At 43.0% G+C, this 19037-nt stretch overlaps 1 protein-coding gene across 1 annotated transcript in view; it reads left to right on the forward strand.

Annotated features, from left to right (window-relative positions):
* The window catches only part of STAC3 (SH3 and cysteine rich domain 3), a 159702-nt gene that overhangs the window by 101195 nt on the left and 39470 nt on the right, over nt 1-19037 (forward strand). Inside the window, exons 3-4 of the mRNA XM_040340944.1 lie at nt 6636-6733; nt 12969-13050. Coding sequence (XP_040196878.1) covers nt 6636-6733; nt 12969-13050 — 180 coding nt within the window. The remainder of the gene's footprint in view (nt 1-6635; nt 6734-12968; nt 13051-19037) is intronic.

The following is a 19037-nucleotide window of genomic DNA, read 5'->3' on the forward strand; positions in this document are numbered from 1 at the left end:
ATTACATTAAAGTGAATGAGAGCCGTCTTAATGCACACTACTGAAGTCACTCTGACTTCAGAAAAGGTTCCTGTACTACTTCAAGACGACTTCTAGGCGGCTTGTACCCATTGATTTCAATGGAAGTCGCCTCCAAAGTCGGATCGTGTCTTAACTGAAGCAACTTTACAGGAAGAGAAAATTGTTTTCTCAGGCAAACCCCTCCCTCCCACAGAGCTGATTACTGTTTGATTGGCCACTGGCAAAGTTGCCTGTCCTGGAGGTGACTTGAAGTTGCCTGTCCTGGAGGTGACTTGAAGTTGCCTCGCAAGGTCGTGCCGACTTTCATGTCGCTGTAGTGTGAACCGGCACTTAGTGTATATTGATTGTATTGCGCAAAAGTTATAGTGTCTACAAAATAGAGGATAGATTTATGGAATTTTTATTATAATTTTTTTTACCAGTAATGGCGGCAGTCTGCAATTTTTATTATGACTGCGACATTGCAGCGGACAGATTGGACACTTTTGACACCATTTTGGGACCATTGACATTTATAAAGCTAAAAATGGGCACTGATTACTGTAGAAATGTCACTGGCAGGGAAGGGGTTAAACACTAGGGGGCGATCAAGGGGTTAAGTGTGTTCCCTCACTGTGTTCTAATTGTGGGGGGGTGGGCTCACTATAACATGACAACGATCACTGCTCCCGATGAGCAGTAGATCCCTGTCATGTTGCTAGGCACAACAGGAAAATGCCTTGTTTCCCCGTTCTGCCTCTCCTCACCGATTTCGCGAGTAATTTCAAAGGGACGTAAGGGTACGCCCTTTTGCCTGCCCATGCCATTCTGCTAACGTAAGCCAGCGTGCAGCGGTCGGCATGCGGTTAAAGGATGCCCCAGTCTCAGGCCCCGTACACACGATAGAATCCATCCGCTGAAAAATCTCAGCGGATCGGTTTCAGCGGATAGATTCTATGGTGTGTACATTCCTGCGGATATTTATCCGCGGAAATTTCCCAATTCCAGCAGATAAAAATTTGTAGACATGTCTACAAATCTATCCGCTTGAATCGATCCCAACGGATTGATCCACTGGTCTGTACAGACTCACCGGATCAATCCGTCCGAAGGGATCCCCCGCATGCGTCGTAATGAATCGCCGCATGCGTGGAATTCCTTATATGACAGCGTCGCGCTCGTCGCCGCGTCATCATCGCGGCGACGGCGCGACACGTCATTGCGAGGGGATTTCGGCGCGGATTTTGATCCTATGGTGAGTACACTCCATCGGATCCAAATCCGCTGAAATCCTCGAGAGTATTTATCCGCGGAAACAGTCCGCTGGACCGTATCCGCGGATAAATCCTCTCGTGTGTACTAGGCCTCAGTTGCTAAATCATTAGGCAGCAGGGGGCACAGACTACAGCAGATTGGTTAAAACATAGGTTGACTAGCACCCTGCAGATCTGGAAGCTGGTGGAAAGCAGGCACTGGCAGGATCAACAGGTATTTCTGAAACATTTACTCACACCCATAGGTATGTACAGCTTATTACATTAGGGTGTGCACTCCAAAGCTCAAACACATGGTACCGATCACTTACTGTGTTCATTTACAAAGGGAAGGGGCCGGTAAATTATATATTTACTGTCCCCTTCTCCAACTGCTTTTAAAACCTCCCCTGTGTGTGCCTGCAGCAGCAGCCTTTGGGAGAGAAGATGAAGGAAGCTGTCAGTCCTGCGGGGGGGGGGGGGGGGGATAAATGAGCCAGGCAAGTAGGGAGAATCTGCGCTGCACCTGGCACACTGTGCGCACGCCTATGCTTACACCAATATAAAAACCTTGCACAACTACATTTACAAAGCAAAAGGGATCTGTTTACACATCTCTAGTATTTGGGTTTAGCTACACCTTAAAGGGGAACTTTAGTCAGAAAATTAAGTTCTGCTATATCACCTAATGCTGGCCCCTTTTGCAAGTAAAGCTATGTAAAATATTAACAATATGTCAATGCTGTTTTCAAATCCAGTAAAACACTGTCTCAATCTGCTCTGCACATGCTCAGTTGCTCTTCTAATAAAGGGGCTAATCTGCTGGCAGCCCAATGCCCTGTACACACGATCACTTTTTGTGATGAAATAAAATGACATTTTTAAAAATGTCATTTAAAATGATCGTGTGTGGGCAAAATGTCATTTTATGTCTTCTGAAAAATGACAAAAAATTTTTTTCGAACATGCTTGAATTTTTTATGTCATTTTTTAAAATGTCATTTTTTGTGTCATAAAAAATGATCGTGTGTGGGCAAAAATGACGTTTTAAACCCGCACATGCCCAGAAGAAAGTTTTGAGACGGGAGGTAAATTCATAATGGAGTAAGCACATTCATCACGCTGTAACAGACAAAAAAGCAAGAATCGTCTTTTACTAACAAGTAACCAGCTAAAAGCAGCCTCAAGTCGAATAAAACTTCCGCTTCAGAGTGCCGTCACTTTGTTTATCATCTTTCAAAAACGATGGTGTGTGGGCAACATCATTTTTAATGATGAAGTTGGAAAAATGTCATTTTTTTTCATGATAAAAAATGACAATTTTTTTCATCACAAAAAGTGATTGTGTGTACAGGGCATAAGGATTCACTGCTACTCAGGGGCTCTGGGCTTCAGCAAAATAGCAGCCTCCAGCAAGAAGAAACTGGAACAATGCTGGAGGCAATTTACAGCAAACACTAATTTTGGTGGCATAATTATTAATGTGGAGGGTATGTTGCTAATGAACATTATTTTTTATCAAGTTTTTATGAGTAAAGTTCCACTTTAATGACTACAATGGTACTGACTAACTAATGTATATTTCTATTTATCTATTGGGTTGGTGTTCATCCAATTTGTAGCTAATCACAGCTGAGATAAATATTGATAACTTGGCATGTGCCAATACTGCCTCTCCTCAAACTGTGTCAGTTTACCCCATATTGGTGTTATTTGCTAAAGGAATACTGAATCTTCACACAACAAATTGAACATTTACTTTAATTATCTAATCATGTAAAAAGCAAATTCCTATTCTCTTTAAATACCAAATCATGGACAGATGATGAAAGTAAACAGCAACTTGCTTTTATACATTGTTGGATTAATAAAGTAAGTATTCAGACAATTTATTGTGTGGAGATTCTCAACTCCTTTGGTAAATCAACCTTGCTATGTCCCCTAAAGAACACTATGATCATTTAAGTATTGGCCAGGGAAGGGTCTCCGATACAGAAGGCTAGCTTGAACACGTATTGCAGTGTAGGCAAATCAAGAATTTCTTGCTTTAATGCAGAGCTTTCTAGAAGCGTTTGAGGATGTGTTTGCATAGTGCGCAGAGGGCGAATTGTACACTGGATGCAACTTTACGATGTATGTAAAGCCAAAACATTTACCGTATTTATCGGCGTATAACACGCACAGGTGTATAACACGCACCCTAACTTTCAGGCCTCGTACACACGACCAAAAAAAAACAGCAAGAATCTTGCTGGGATCTTTTTTTTGCCGAGGAAACCGGTCGTGTGTACATTTTTAGACGAGGAAACTGTCGAGGATCCCGTCGAGTCAAAAAAAGAGCATGTCTTCTTTTTCCTCAACGGGAATGGAGAAACTTGCCTTGTCGAGTTCCTCGACAGCCTAACAAGGAACTTGACGAGGAAAACGATGTGTTTCGCCCGTCGAGTTCCTTGGTCGTGTGTACGAGGCTTAAGAGGGAAGTTTCCACAGCCCCCTACGTATAACACGCAGGCACAGTTTACCCTCCTATTTTCAGGGTAAAAAAAGTAAGTGTTATACGCCAATAAATACAGTATCTTTTAAAAACATGGATAGAGTTGAGAAGTGTTAAGAACCTTGTCAGGATTTTTTTCTTTCTTTCCTTTTCCTTTGGGTGAAATTCTCCTTTATTTTCTGTGTCAGAACCTTGGTAGGAAATCCCTCTAAAAGCCCAGGTTCTGGGCTGCGGGAATTAAGCCGTGCGAGTTCAGCTGAACACGCACGATTTCACTCCCGCTTGTCAGTCCCGATTTCGGCTGTGAATACAGAGACATCTGTGCAGTTTCTGCCGAAATTGCAAAAAGTAGTACAGAAACTACTTTTTGAAATCGGTTCAGTGCCACAGATGTGGCGTCGCACCAATTAGGACGGTGTCGTTGCCGGCAAATCTCATGTCAAATCGCACCAATGTGAACCAGGGCAAACAAGGGTATATCCCCCTCTTAGACATTTGTACACATAACAGGTCCAGTTGGAAGATTACCCATCTCACTTCTGTTCCTGTTCTGTACTGGACACACCACCAGGATCAGTAGAGAGAGGGAATCTCTCCAGTGGGGACACAGACGGCAATAAAAATCTAACATGAAATCTGACTTTTTCTCATTCTAACTCAAATGTCTAAAAAAAAATCATTGTTTTAAGCATTGACACCCCAATAGTCCTATAGTACTATCTCAACATTGTTCTGTTATTTGATAATTGTACATTTTCTTCACAGAAAACCTGTTTAGAAATAAGTCTGGGGCTGCCATTGCTGATCTACTTTCTGTGAATTCTAGCTGCATGGAGGTCTCTGGCCCCAGTACTTTCTCAGTCATTGACCTAAAACAAGCACACAAATTAGAAAGAAGAACACTTATGCCACATACACACGATCGGAAATTCTGACAAGAAAACCATGGATTTTTTTCCTACTGAATTTTTGCTCAAACTTGTGTTGCATACACACGGTCACACAAAATTCCGACCTTCAAGAGTGCAGTGACGTACAACACTACAACTAGCTGAGAAAAATTAAGTTAAATGCTTCCGAGCATGCATCAAAGTGATTCCGAGCATGCGTGTGTTTTTTTTTGCGTGTTGGAATTGCATACAGACGATTGGAATTTACGACAAGAACTTTTCCCGTCTGAAAATTTGAGAACCAGCTCTCAAATTTTTGCTGCCGGAAATTCCAACAGAAAAAGTCTGATGGGGCCTACACATGGTCGGAATTTCTGACCGAAAGCTCACATCAAACTTTTCTTGTCGGAAATTCCGATCGTGTGTACTCGGCATTATGGTCTGCATACTTGTTGCAGATCTATATCCTAATGGTAGCCAAGTCAGCAATGTAAGCCACTAAATTATTTCACTACAGACTTTCTGAAATATCTGCCTGGAGTTGAGTTTAAAACAGGTTCTTTCACTGAAAAAACAAAGCTGCTTGCAGTTATGAAATATTTAGGGCCAGTTCACTCCACATTCAGTCCAATGCATTTTTTTTCCTGTATCAAAAACGCATGAAAAGTAGGTTATATGGTTTTCAATGGCATAGCTCACACCATTGCTTGCAGTTCCAGTGTGTTCCAGTTCCAGAAAAAAAAGTAGAACGTGCTGCATTTTTCCTGTACTGTACTATGCTGTAAAATACATAAAAAATGCACTGGAACGCACATGACCTTATTTAAGGTTAGAAAAAAAGTGGGAGTAAAAATGCACTGAACTGCATCAAAAATGCACCAAAAACGCATCAAAAGCATGTCAAAAACGCAGATGTGGAAACGTTTCCGGACTGCATTTCTATAGTGTGAACTGGCCCTAAGGCCCCGTACACACGGTCGGACAAAACCGATGTGAATGGACCGAGGTTCAGTTTCATCGGTCCAAACCGACGGTGTGTATAGCCCATCGGTCTGTTTTCCTTCGGTCCAAAATTTTAAAACATGCTTCAAAACCGAACCGATGGACCGCTGCCCGATCGGACCAAACCGATGGTTAGTACAGAAAAGCATCGGTTCAAAACACGCACATGCTCAGAATCAAGTCGACGCATGCTTGGAAGCATTGAATTTAGTTTTATTCAGCACGTCGTGTGTTTGACGTCACCGCGTTCTGACCCGATCGGTTTTTGGAACGATGGTGTGTACGCATCATCAGACCATCAGGCCACTTCAGCGGTGAACCGATGAAAACGGTCCGTCGGACCATTCTCATCGGTTTTGTCCGACCGCGTGTACGGGGCCTTAGAGGTGCTTTCACATACATGTAACGTATGAACTGCTGAACCTGAATGCTACATTGTTCTAAACATACAAAGCTCTGACAATGTTGGGCAGTATTAAAGTCTGCATGCCGCTTCCCATCCCCCCAACACTTATATTGACCCATCACCAAAACAGGCTGCCTCATTAGTGTATAAAAATGTATTTGATACAGGAGAGGGCCAAGATCCTTTACAACCAGGAAGCACTTGAAGCTTTGCTAATTCAGAATGGCCCAGCATATGGCCATAGCAGAGTGCCTGAACTTTATGAAAGTTATACCTTCCAGCAGGTATGAATGATAACATTTACCCAATGTATGTCAATGACAACAAGCGTTCTTCAAAAGAGAACTCCATCTGAGCAGTTTTGAATGGTGGAGGGAGTAGGAGACAAATAGAGGTAAAACTAATTTCGACTGTGCTCCCTGGGTCAGGCTGAAGGGGCAGTAATGTGTATGATGCCTACTGCTTGTGGTCAACTGATAGCACATCTTCACAGCAGTGCTGTTGAGGCTTAATAAAACAATTAGTACTATATCATCTTATACAGACATAAAAGTGACAATTCCACTTGTTTTATTCCATTTTATTCCTAGTAAACAACAAGTTTGGATTACGATGCAAGAACTGCAAAACTAACATTCACCATCATTGTCAGTCATACGTGGAATTCCAGAAATGTTTCGGGAAGATAGTAAGTTACTCTGTATATTGGGATTTATTTCAAGCTCTGTGATTTTAGACTTTTTTTTAGTTAATACACATGAAGTTATAGAAGTTAACTTTGTATAAAAATTTTACTTTCATCCTGTTGTTTCAAAAAGAAGACTTAAATGTATTCTATGTATCTCTAAGCAACTGTAAACAGTATCTAACTGTAGAAGTGCCAGTTAGGATAATTTCCAGACAACTTTTTAAATTCCTTTGGCTTTGTTTTTCAAAACCTAGCTTAAATACCTGCTTTTGTTCTATGTTATAACATGCAGACCAGCTTTACTACTGTATAAATCACAGGAATACGGTATATGCCGAAAACTACATCTGTAGCATGTAGCAGGCTTCTCAACCAGGTACTCTGTCTGTGTCTTATCAAGCTAATATAATTCACTGCTACTATTTACAAAAGCCAAGCACGCCAAGAACAATTGTGCAGTCATATGATTCTGCGGTTTTGTGCACCCAGATCACATGACCAAATACAGGCATACATAGGAAAGAGTTTCTGCACTCTACACTATTTCGGGAAACTTCCGGCCTCAGACCTAGGCCTCTTTGAAACACAACGCACTCTCCCCAGGCAGAAGACCTGGGAGGAAAACAAACACAGAAGCACACACTTCCTCACCAGGCAGAGCCTGGGAGGCAGGAGAGTTTTCCAAAGTCACCCTAACTATGTAGAGCTTTCCCCAGCATCCACCATTGGCAATAAATCTCCTAGTGGTTGGCCAGAGAGACATACATATTTATCACTTAGGTTTTTGATGTTCTTACACTTATGCCAGGTACAGTCTCCAACAGCAGGCAGATGCAAACAATAAAAGAAGCTTATAGTAAGCCCGAAGAAAGCAGAACTATCTTTTTGGAGCTCAGGCTGACTACACCCTAGAAGTACTCAGTTTAGTCTATGGACTCCACTGCTGAGGGCAGGATTCCTACACTCATACCCCAGCAAAGTAGACTTTGTCCCCAAGTCTGAAAAACCTACAAAATGCTCTCACAGCTAAGAGCTGGGTATCCTATGTTAAAAATGAAAACAATAAATATGGGTTTACTACGGAAAGGGCAAGCAGTAATTACATTTGCAGATGGAAGTCCACACAAAACACAAATGTACAAGATGGCAATTATTTCTCACAAGAAATTTAGACCAAATGTCACTAGGCCCAAAAAAAGATTTTCCGTCCTACCTAAAATAGTTACACCTGCGCATCCCCGGGCACAAATTACGCTAGTCTCGCCGCTGTTTTTGCAAATGAGGGAGTTAGGGCGATCCACAAAATTAAGTGTGTGCGGCGTATTTTCCACCCTGTGCGTACCTGTTAGTTTCCCTGTGTAAATTTACACATTATAAAAGCAGCCCTAATTTTACACATGCCGTGGAAGGGTTTGCTGAAGGTAGTGACTAGAGCTATACTTGTGAAGGATCTGTCTGGAAAAATGCCTGGGACATCAATGATTCTGACGGCACTTGCCACCTTACAGGCACAAAGGAGGAGGAGGGCACAGAGGAGGAGGATGAGGGCACAGGAGAGAGTTTATCCGCCACGGCGTGATCTGTTTCAAATGCTAGATTATGAAGTGTATGGCAACTTCAGGTTTGATAGGGAAGCCATCCTGGAGCTCACCCAACTACTTATGGAGGATCTTATCACCCCAACCAGACACTCCCATGCCCTGCCACCTCTATATAAAGTTATGGCAACCCTCCATTTTTTATCTACAGGCTCATTCCAGCGTGCATCTGGAGGTCTGGCTGGGATGGTGCAGTTGACAATGAGCCGATGTGTCCATCAGGTGGTCCCTGCCATACTGCGGCGCATGACCAACCAATTTGTCAAGCCCACCCAGGAGGAGCAGCGTCTGCAAGCCATGACTGACTTTTACAGCATTGCTGGCTTCCCAAGGACCATCGGGGCGATAGATTGCACGCATGTGGCACTACAGCCCCCCCATGAAACTGAACACCTGTTCAGAAACAGAAAAGGGTGGCATTCCATCAACGTCCAGATGATTGTAGATGCCCATGGCCTCATCTGGCATGTTTGTGCCAAGTTTCCAGGGTCGTGCCACGACAGTTTTATTCTACGGCAGACCAAGATCTACCAAGACTTGGAGATGAACGTTTATGGAGACAGCTGGCTGATTGGTGAGTGACATTGGTGTCAGGTATGCCCCCCCCATGATGCAGACATCACAAGGGGCACATGCATGACTAATATCCTCCTGTCTTTTCCCTTACAGGTGACTCTGGATATGCGTTGGGACCCCATCTCATGACCCCTTTTAGGAACCCCCAAACACCCGTAGAACGCAAATTCAACGAGGTGCACATCCACACCCGGTCAATAGTAGAGCGGACATTTGGCCTTCTCAAGTCCAGATTCAGATGCCTTGACAAGACTGGGGGTACACTCTTGTATTCCCCAGACTTTGTCTGTCAAATTATTGGGGCATGTTGCATCCTCCATAATTTTGCTCTGAGAAGGGGCCTGCATGTTGAGTTATGTCCTGACCTGACCCCCCACCCAGGCAATCCCCCCCCCAACCACCTCTACCCGGTCTGGTGAGGGCCAGGCAATAAGGAGACAACTGGCTGAAGGCATCTTTGCCCAGTAAATGGACCTTAATTATCTTTTTTTTTTTGGTTTGACAACAAAAACTCACAGAGATTATGTGACCTTTAAACATTTACTTTGCACATAAAATGCACATTACTTATATGACAATGAGAATGTCTTTTTTTACACAAAACGCACATTAATTATCTCACAATGAGAATGCATGAATGCACACCACTGTGGTCCCTAGCACAGACACATCACATGCACATCGAATTGGATTAGATCCAAGTACCCCCCCTTTTTGTACTTGGGAGCAGTAACGCCCCGCCACGGCTCCAATTATGTCACTGTGCATTCATACACCATTCAGGAACCTGGGATGACTTCTCCCTGGTCCTGGGGATCCCTACTCCACCAAAACTGAGGGTGACACCCTTATGTTATCAGGAATGCCACCCCCCCCCACATTCACACATCATTCACACACATAATCCAAATCGTAAGTACAGTATAATAAAAAAAAAGAAATAAAAAATTCCAAAAGTACCCCTGCAACTTTCTGATGTTGCCGAGTGCTCCTTCTGGGCTGACCACGGGCACGGCCACGGGCACGGGCACGGCCAACTGGGGGATCTTCACGGGGGGGGGGTCTGTGCAGGGGAGGGAGTATGTTCACGGGGGGGGTCTGTGCAGGGGAAGAAGGAGCCTCCCCTGGTGTCTGTCCTCCTGCTGGCCTGCCCTCCAAGGCCACGGCTATCCTTGTCAGACAGGCAGTGATGTCAGCCGTATTAGCCTGGCCAGCCCGGGTATTGGCCTGCACAGCCCGGGTATTGGCCTGCACAGCCTGGGTCAGGGCAGTCACCTCCTGGGCCACGCCTGTTGTGGCGTTCCTCAGGTCCCACAAACAGGTGATGACCCCCACTGAGTTGGTGGCCACGTCACCCAGTGAATCCCTCATTAAACCCAGGCTGTGCTCCACCTTGGTCATTGTTTTTTTAATTTCACCCAGACTGCGGGTCTGCCGGGCATTGTCCCTCAGCAGACTGACCGGCAGACGCTCAAACCCCCCCCTGGTTTCCGGGGTCGGCCTCCTACTTGCCCCTGAGGCTTTTGGCCTTGGAGGAGGGGTTGGAGTGACCCATGGGGGCTTCTGCATGTTGGAGGATGGTTGGGAGGGGCCACCCCTGATGGTGGCCTGACTGCTGGGAGCCTCTGGGGTACCCTCAGGGGATGACTCAAAGTTTCTATCTTGGCCCATCAGGATTTGCTGGCCAATAACAATATTCTCATCTTCCTCCCCCTCATCCTCCTCCCACTCAACATCCAAATTAGGGGAGTTGTGGGCACTCCCCTCCCATGGCGAATCCTGCCCTTCTTGGGACTCAGCATCAGCCTGTCTTGGGGGTGGTGCAGCAGCCTGCCCTGATGGGCCAGCAACCTCCTGCCCTGATGGGGCTGCCACCTCCTGCCCTGATGGGGCTTCCACCTCCTGGGCTGATGGGGCTGCCACCTCCTGGGCTGATGGGGCTGCCACCTCCTGGGCTGATGACCCAGCAACCTCCTGGGCTGATGGGGCTGCCACCTCCTGGGCTGATGACCCAGCAACCTCCTGGGCTGATGGGGCTGCCACCTCCTGGCCATCTGGGGAGGATACAAAACAATCACAGGTTGGTGGATCCACACACTTGGCACATCTTACCTTCCCCCACCCACACATGCTAATCACCAGATAGAAAAAAAAAGAAACTTACCTGTCCTCACAGGAGCATCAGAGTCAAAGCCAGGCAGGCCCACCACTTGCTGTGGGTGGAAACACTGGGCCACTGCCCATTCCTCCTCACTCATCCTGATTGGGCAGGGTCCCCCTCCTCCAGTGCCCCTGGCATGGGCATGCAGCGTTGCCAGCTTGTTCCGGGACACGCTCTTCAAATCGTTTATTTTTTTTTGGATTCCAGCGATGGTCCTGGTCTCCCCCCCCCGCCGCATTGATCCGATCGGTGATCTTTTTAAGGATCTCCTTCCTCCTGGCCGGGGTGGTGTTGTGGCTCTCAGGGCCATGGAGAAAGCGCCCATATTTTATGATGCCCTGAGCAAGAATATGCTTCTCTGCCACAGAAAAATTTAGCTTCCTGCGCTTGGTGGCCATCACAGACACCACCCAGCAACAGGAAACTCACCCAAAAAACAATCAACAATACACACACAACAAACAAAAAAAATCACAGCAAAAAAATAAATAAAACACAAACAGACAGCTACTATAAATTCAAAAACAAACAGGCAAAAAAGGGAAACAAAAAACAATCACACACCAAAAAACAAACACTTATCAAAAACAAACAGGCAAAAAATCAAAACAAATAACAAATTATCAAAAACAAACACCAACTATACTCTCCAACTCCTCAACAGCTTTTCTCACAAACAAATCTTACCAACAAACACTGACAAACGTTCAAAGCAGAAGCAACTTGCTTTAGGAAGGGAACACAGGGAAATACTTTTGCAAGGGAAGTGTGTTTGACTGGGGCTATTTAGACACAGGGCGATCCTCAAACTAAGTACGCTTGGCCTTTTACCTATCTCACTGATTGCGATGAGCAAAGTTCTGCACATGCCCAGTGAGGTCCAGATTCGTGCGCGCATGCGCAGTACGGCCGGCCCTTCATTTGCATGGGGTCACGGCTCATTACAATGAAGCACGCCCACTTCCTTCCCACTTGCCATAACCACGCCTTACGCCTCGGAATTTAGGTTAAGGATGGCGCAATTTTGTGCGCAAATGCGCTGTGGATACGACACTTACGACACCAACTTAGGGCGCCGTAACTTAAATGACATAAGTTAGGTAATACTAAATTTGCACTGCTTTTTGAGAATTTGGCCCTTAGTATCACCATTCACAGTCCATACAGAAAAATTATCTTTAAGGCAGACCAGTATTGTTATGTGTGTAAGTGGCTTTAGGCCAGCAAATGAAGACGAAACCTTACTTCATAGATCCCATAGGGCATGTGAACTTCACGGAGGGCATGACCTCCAGCCATGGAGAATACAGAACCCTCTGCCATGGAGATAGAACATTTAAATAATAACTCCAAACTATCGTCTTTCTACTAATGATTACTCACCAACATCAGTGCAAATATATATATATATATATATATATATATATATATATATATATATATATATATATATATATATATATATATAAGGATTTCTACAATTTGGTACTGTTCTACACCACTTCATCTACCAGAGCCTTTGCCAGAATCACTTTGAATCATTGAAAATATTTCTATTGCCTTTCATTCCTGGCAACTGTTTTTTTTAGGTATTGGACGGATGTATAGTTATTATAAGGAATTTGTCAAAATCATTGTACCTACTGTATGTGAGAATCTTTAGATTGAAACTGCTATCCTCTGGGCTGCAGAGCAGTGTGTGGGGTGGTGACATCATCAACAGTGATTGTAAATAGGTTCAGCAACACTAAATTATAAGTAGTATGAGGTCTAGGAGTCAAAGAATGGCAGCTGCTAACTAAGGCCTCTCACACAGGAACTTTATCCCATGACAAATTCTGTTTAAGCTATGTTCTTTTATGGGTAATCTGTTTCTTATGTTTACTCATTTGTTTTACAGCCCCCAGGTTTTCGGCGTGCATACAGTTCTCCCCTGTACAGCAATCAACAATACGCTTGTGTAAAGGAATTGCTCCCTTTCTGTGAGTTTTATTACTTCTTACAGTTTATTAGATTACAGGAAAAAAAAATACTTCTTTGAAAAGCAGACACATTATCATTCATGGAATTCAAACTATTAATACAATTATATGAGTAACTTCTGATATTGTTTCAATCAGAATTGTTCATAAAAGTGAGTTCAGCACTGTTTTGAATATCTTCTCAGCTGCAAATTATTATTATTCCTTTTATTCTCTCTTTCATGGGATAAGAACTGTTATATTTTTTCTAATACTGATGCTCTATCCACTAGGTGGCAGTTAAAGCTTTCCTTTGAGGATGCACAGTATGCCCCTACATACCAGATATCTGAGTTGTTAAGATATAAAGATCACACATAGAGAATTCGAGATGAATGAATGTTGAGAATTACTGATTGGGTGTTTTGCATCTCTCATTACATATTAAATAAGCCTATATGATATACAATTACTTGCACGTTTGTGATGATTGCCCAAGCTTTCCAAGTCATCCTGTTATTACTAATATTGTTCTTTTGTTAATTTTCATTAAAATCTGAATTTTAATGCCAAATTCATTTAGAAATATGTACACTTTAATTATTACTACATTGCGAATGACAGTTTAATTTTATCGTTTACTGGGTTTGTAATCATTGATCTAAAACTCTATACTGAAGTGTAAGCTTGAGAAAAAAAACACAATTTAAACACAAAATGTGAACATTCTGTTGTTCTTTGACATATCTAATGGTCTCACCAAAATCAGTAAAGGGACAACTCTGAATATTCCACTCCACTCAACAAAGTCACATACATAGGAAAGGCGGGTCACATTCTAGAATGAATGATTGCCTTTTCACCCAAAAATTTGGTTATACAAACTAGACAATATAGTATAATTTTGTCATTCTGTTGGCTGTGAAGCTAAGGCAGTTATGGTTACATCGCCTATAACTGGTAAAAGTTATAGAGAGAAACGAGAGTGGGATTATCAGCTGTCTGCCTGTGACAATATTGTTGATTCAGGTTTTTCTTTTACCTTAGGACAGGGGTGCCCAACCTGTGGCCCGCGGAGCCCTTTGATGTGGCCCGCGGAGCCCTTTGATGTGGCCCGCGACCTCCTGCTCTGGGATGGTGGGTTGACAAGCCCAGATTGCAGGTTGTCTACCCGCCATGCCAGAGCATCGGTGTTGTGAATGAAGCCAGCAGTAAAGGAAGTAAGCAGCTGCGTTGTAGAGCCGCATAAGCCAGTGCTTACTGTATAGCACCGGCTCCTGTCATAGGTCGAGTGATACCTAATGCATTCTGCCTGGGACAGAAAGTTTATTACTAAAATCACAGTGTATATATGGACGTATCTGTTTTGCAGTGGTTACTGGGCTGTAGACATGTGCACAGAAAAAATGTTTGTTTTTTTTTGTTCTGTTTCGTATCGTTCCGTAGGTTCGTTTCCATTCGTTTTTGGTAAGACGCCCGTTTTCCTGTTCGTTCCAGTTCGTTTTTCGCACGACGAGATTTTTTCGTATTCCGATCGTTTCGTATTTTCGTTACCGTTTTATTTTCGTACATGCGGGATGGTTTGTTATTCTGTTTAATTCATGTTCGTTACTTGTTAGACAATAATTTTCGTGAATTTTCGTCAATGATTTGCACTCTGTGTTTTGGATTCCTTTTTCTGTTCGTGTTTTCGGTCGTGTGTTCGTGTGACATCTATGACAATTTGTTGTGGATGTCATGTGGGAATGCGACTGAAGATACAAACAGAAAAAGGATTTTCGTCATTTTGTACTTTCGTAAATATATACGTTCGTTCTCAGAAAATTTTTAAACTCCATCAGAAAACCATTTTTGGGTTCAAAAGTCTGGCCAACTGATCTCCCTTCAGATGAAAATCCACAGAAAAGTTTATTTGGCTTTACTGTACTACTCAGCACAAAAGAGAAGCTGCTTCACTAACTACACTCACTGCCCATTCAAAAAAAACGAAAATTACATCTGCGGCAAGGGATTTGCATTCTGTGTTTTGGGTCCTTTTTCTTTTGGTGTTTTCGGTCGTGTGTTCATGTGACATCTGTGGCAAAAGATTTGCATTCTGTTGAATCCAAAATACGAACAGAAAAAAGGAATTCAAAATACAGGGTGCAGGTCTTTTGTTGTGGATGTCGTGTGAGCATACGACTGAGGGTGCGAACAGAGAAGGGATTCAAACAAGATACAGAGTGCAAATCTTTTGTTGTGGATGTCGTGTGAGCATACGACTGAGGGTGCGAACAGAGAAGGGATTCAAACAAGATACAGAGTGCAAATCTTTTGTTGTGGATGTTGTGTGAACATACGGCTGAGGATACGAGCAGAGAGGGGATTCAAGCATGATACAGAATGCAAATCTTTTGTTGTGGATGTCGTGTGAACATACGGCTGAGGATACGAACAGAGAGGGGATTCAAACAAAATACAGAATGCAAATCTTTTGTTGTAGGTGTCATGTGGACATGTGGCTGAGGATACGAGCAGAGAGGGGATTCAAACAGGATACAGAATGCAAATCTTTTGTTATAGATGTAATTTTCGTTCTTTTGCCGTTTTCGTTTTGTCGTATTTTCGTCAGATCGTTCGTTCGTATTTGCGGTTGTTCGTTATGCGGCTCATTCATAATCCCGTCGTTTTCGTATTTTGGTGCTTTAATTTTTTCGTATGTACACATTATTCTGCGGGTACGAAAATGAACATTTTCGTACGAAAATAACTTTCGTACGAACGGGAATGCACATATCTACTGGGCTGCTTTCAAACTGATCCGCAGGTGTAGTGCAGTGTACCTGCAGCTTACTTGCACTGACTGAACCATAGACTTCTGATTTTATACCAGACCCCCCACAACCACTGGGCAAGGGTTGTGGGGATGAGGCCCTTGTCCCCATCAACATGGGGGCATGTGGCCTGGTACGGTTCAGGAGGGGGGGGTTGCTCACTCGCCCCCCCTCTTTTCCTGCGGCCTGCCAGGTTGTTTGCTCAGATAAGGGTCTGGTATGGATATTTGGGGGGAACCCCACATCATTAAAAAAAAAAATGGCGCAGGGTTACCCTTAATATCCATACCAGACCTTAAGGGCCTGATATGGAATTTGGGGGGGACCCCACACTTTTTTTAATTTTGGTTTGGGGTTCACCTTAATATTCATACCAGACCCAAACACTTTTCAAAGACTTTTATTTAATTCAATTAATTATAACCGCGAGTAGTTTTAACTGACTTTTTTTCCTTTAGAAAAGTCATTTTGTGCAGGGACTTTTCTAAGCATGGGAAACATGACCCCCCCCCCCCAGGTACGAAATTTAAAGGAATATTTCACTTTTGTTGTTTCACTTTAAGCATTATTAAAATCGCTGCTCCTGAAAAAACTGCAGTTTTTAAAACTTTTTTTGCATTGATAAATGTTCCATGGGGCAAGACACTTGTAATGACAATAACTTGCATATTAACCTTTAAAACTCGCCCCCCCTCTTTTCCTGCGGCCTGCCAGGTTGTTTGCTCAGATAAGGGTCTGGTATGGATATTTGGGGGGAACCCCACATCATTAAAAAAAAAAATGGCGCAGGGTTACCCTTAATATCCATACCAGACCTTAAGGGCCTGATATGGAATTTGGGGGGGACCCCACACTTTTTTTAATTTTGGTTTGGGGTTCACCTTAATATTCATACCAGACCCAAACACTTTTCAAAGACTTTTATTTAATTCAATTAATTATAACCGCGAGTAGTTTTAACTGACTTTTTTTCCTTTAGAAAAGTCATTTTGTGCAGGGACTTTTCTAAGCATGGGAAACATGACCCCCCCCCCCCCCAGGTACGAAATTTAAAGGAATATTTCACTTTTGTTGTTTCACTTTAAGCATTATTAAAATCGCTGCTCCTGAAAAAACTGCAGTTTTTAAAACTTTTTTTGCATTGATAAATGTTCCATGGGGCAAGACACTTGTAATGACAATAACTTGCATATTAACCTTTAAAATTAGCACTTTTGATTTCTGCCATAGACTTTTAAAGGGTGTTCCGCTGCTTTTCTACTTTGCCGCGAACACCCCAAATTGTTCGCTGTTCAGCGAACGGGCGAATTGGCAATGTTCGAGTCGAACTCATGTTCGACTCGAACAGATAGCCCATCCCTACTTATAACTGAGATCCTACAGCCCTCTTATTATTTTTATTAGTCTTATTCGTTTTGTTGTTCTTCTCTGGACTTTCTCCGGCTCAACACATCCATTCTGAGTACTGGAGACCAGAACTGCATGGCATGCTCAAGGTGTGGCTTAACCAGAGTTTTGCAAAGAGGTAGAATTATAGTATAGTAAAGTAGAGTAAATATCCTTTTAAACACATGCTGATATTCTACTGGCCTTCCATGCAATTGCTGAGCCTGTGATCTACTAGGACCCCCAGATCATTTTCCATCCACGATTCCCACAGAGGTTCTGCCCTTAGTGTGTAGCTTTGTGTCATCAGTAAACACTGAGATTGAACTATTTATACCAGTCTCTATATCGTATATTAACATGTTAAACACAATTGGTCCCAAGACAGAGCCCAGGGGTACCCCACTTATATTTCACCACCCTCTGGATGTGCACCTGTAACTAGTTTACTATCCAGGTACATACACTATTGTCAATGCCAACAGACCTCAATTCATGGATCAAGCATCTATGAGGGACTGTGTTATATGCTTTGGCAAAGTCTAGATACACTACATCCAGCGGTCTTCCTTTAACCAGATTTCCTATCGTTTTTTTTTCAATCGGAAAAATTTAAAACATGTTACACCGATGGAAAAAAGTCAGATGGGGCCCACACACGATCGGTTCGATGGACTTTTTTCATCTGAAAAAGCGATTGTGTGTACACGGCATGAGAGAGAGCAGTACCATCTTCTCAGTCAATATCTTGATAATTAAAGTCCCCTATGATGATTACATTGTCCCGCCTTGCCACCATTTCTAACTGTGACAGACCAGTCTCTTCTTCATCCATCAGGGTTGGTGGCCTGTAGCATACCCCCAATTTAAATTTTCCATTATTTTCTTCCCTTTGAAGTTCCATCCACAATAATTCAACCCCTTCCATTGCCGTGTTAGTAATGTTATCACTCATGTTCACCGTCAAATCACATATACACACACCTCTCCCCCTCTTCTACCTACCCTGTCTCTTCTGATATTCTGCCTGTGTGTACTAAGCTTAAGTGGGGATACTTTACCAGACATCCATTCGATTGGGATCGAGTCAGGGGCATATGCTGGATATTTAATAACTTCCTTATTATCCTTACCTATAAGTTTACCAGCACTAACTTCCTTTGTGGATCAAGATTCCATGTAAATGAATGCATGAAGTTGCCTAGTTTTTACCATGCCGATCAATCAATAAATCACCTTGGCACAAAATGCTGTCTGAAATCTGTCTCTAACCTTAAAGGACTAGTTGGTTAAGTTTGGACCACTTGACAAAACGCTTACAGTTCACTCCTATTTGGAGACCCTGGCTATGCAGAAAAGTCAGCTGTGTCTACAAGATAGAGTTGAAGGTTGTCCAATTCCCAATCTAGGAAATCAGGGGTACACCGTTTTGTCTGGGTCATTCCAGCTCAGACACTATGCTATGCTTTCAGGATTATTCAAGCCCCACGATCTTCAAATTAATGATACCTCAGTGAGGAAGGGGGCAACCTCTGCAGATACCAGTTAGAAAAAAGTAAAAAACAAAAGTATTGCATTTTCTGTACACATTACAGTTTTAATGAACTGCATTTTTGTAATATCTGTAATATCATGAAAGCAGTTAAATTGGTACAGAATTTTTTTTTTTAAACGCATGCACAGTTTTTAGCGTTTCAAAGATGGACAAACCATGGTGATAGGTAAATTCAGAAATTGTTTTGGAATAGCTTTGTTACCAATGAAGTTATTCATGCATCCATCTGGAGTAAAGGCGGCCATACACGGTTC

This window comes from Rana temporaria, chromosome 2 (assembly GCF_905171775.1).
Source record: "Rana temporaria chromosome 2, aRanTem1.1, whole genome shotgun sequence".
Taxonomy (NCBI): domain Eukaryota; kingdom Metazoa; phylum Chordata; class Amphibia; order Anura; family Ranidae; genus Rana; species Rana temporaria.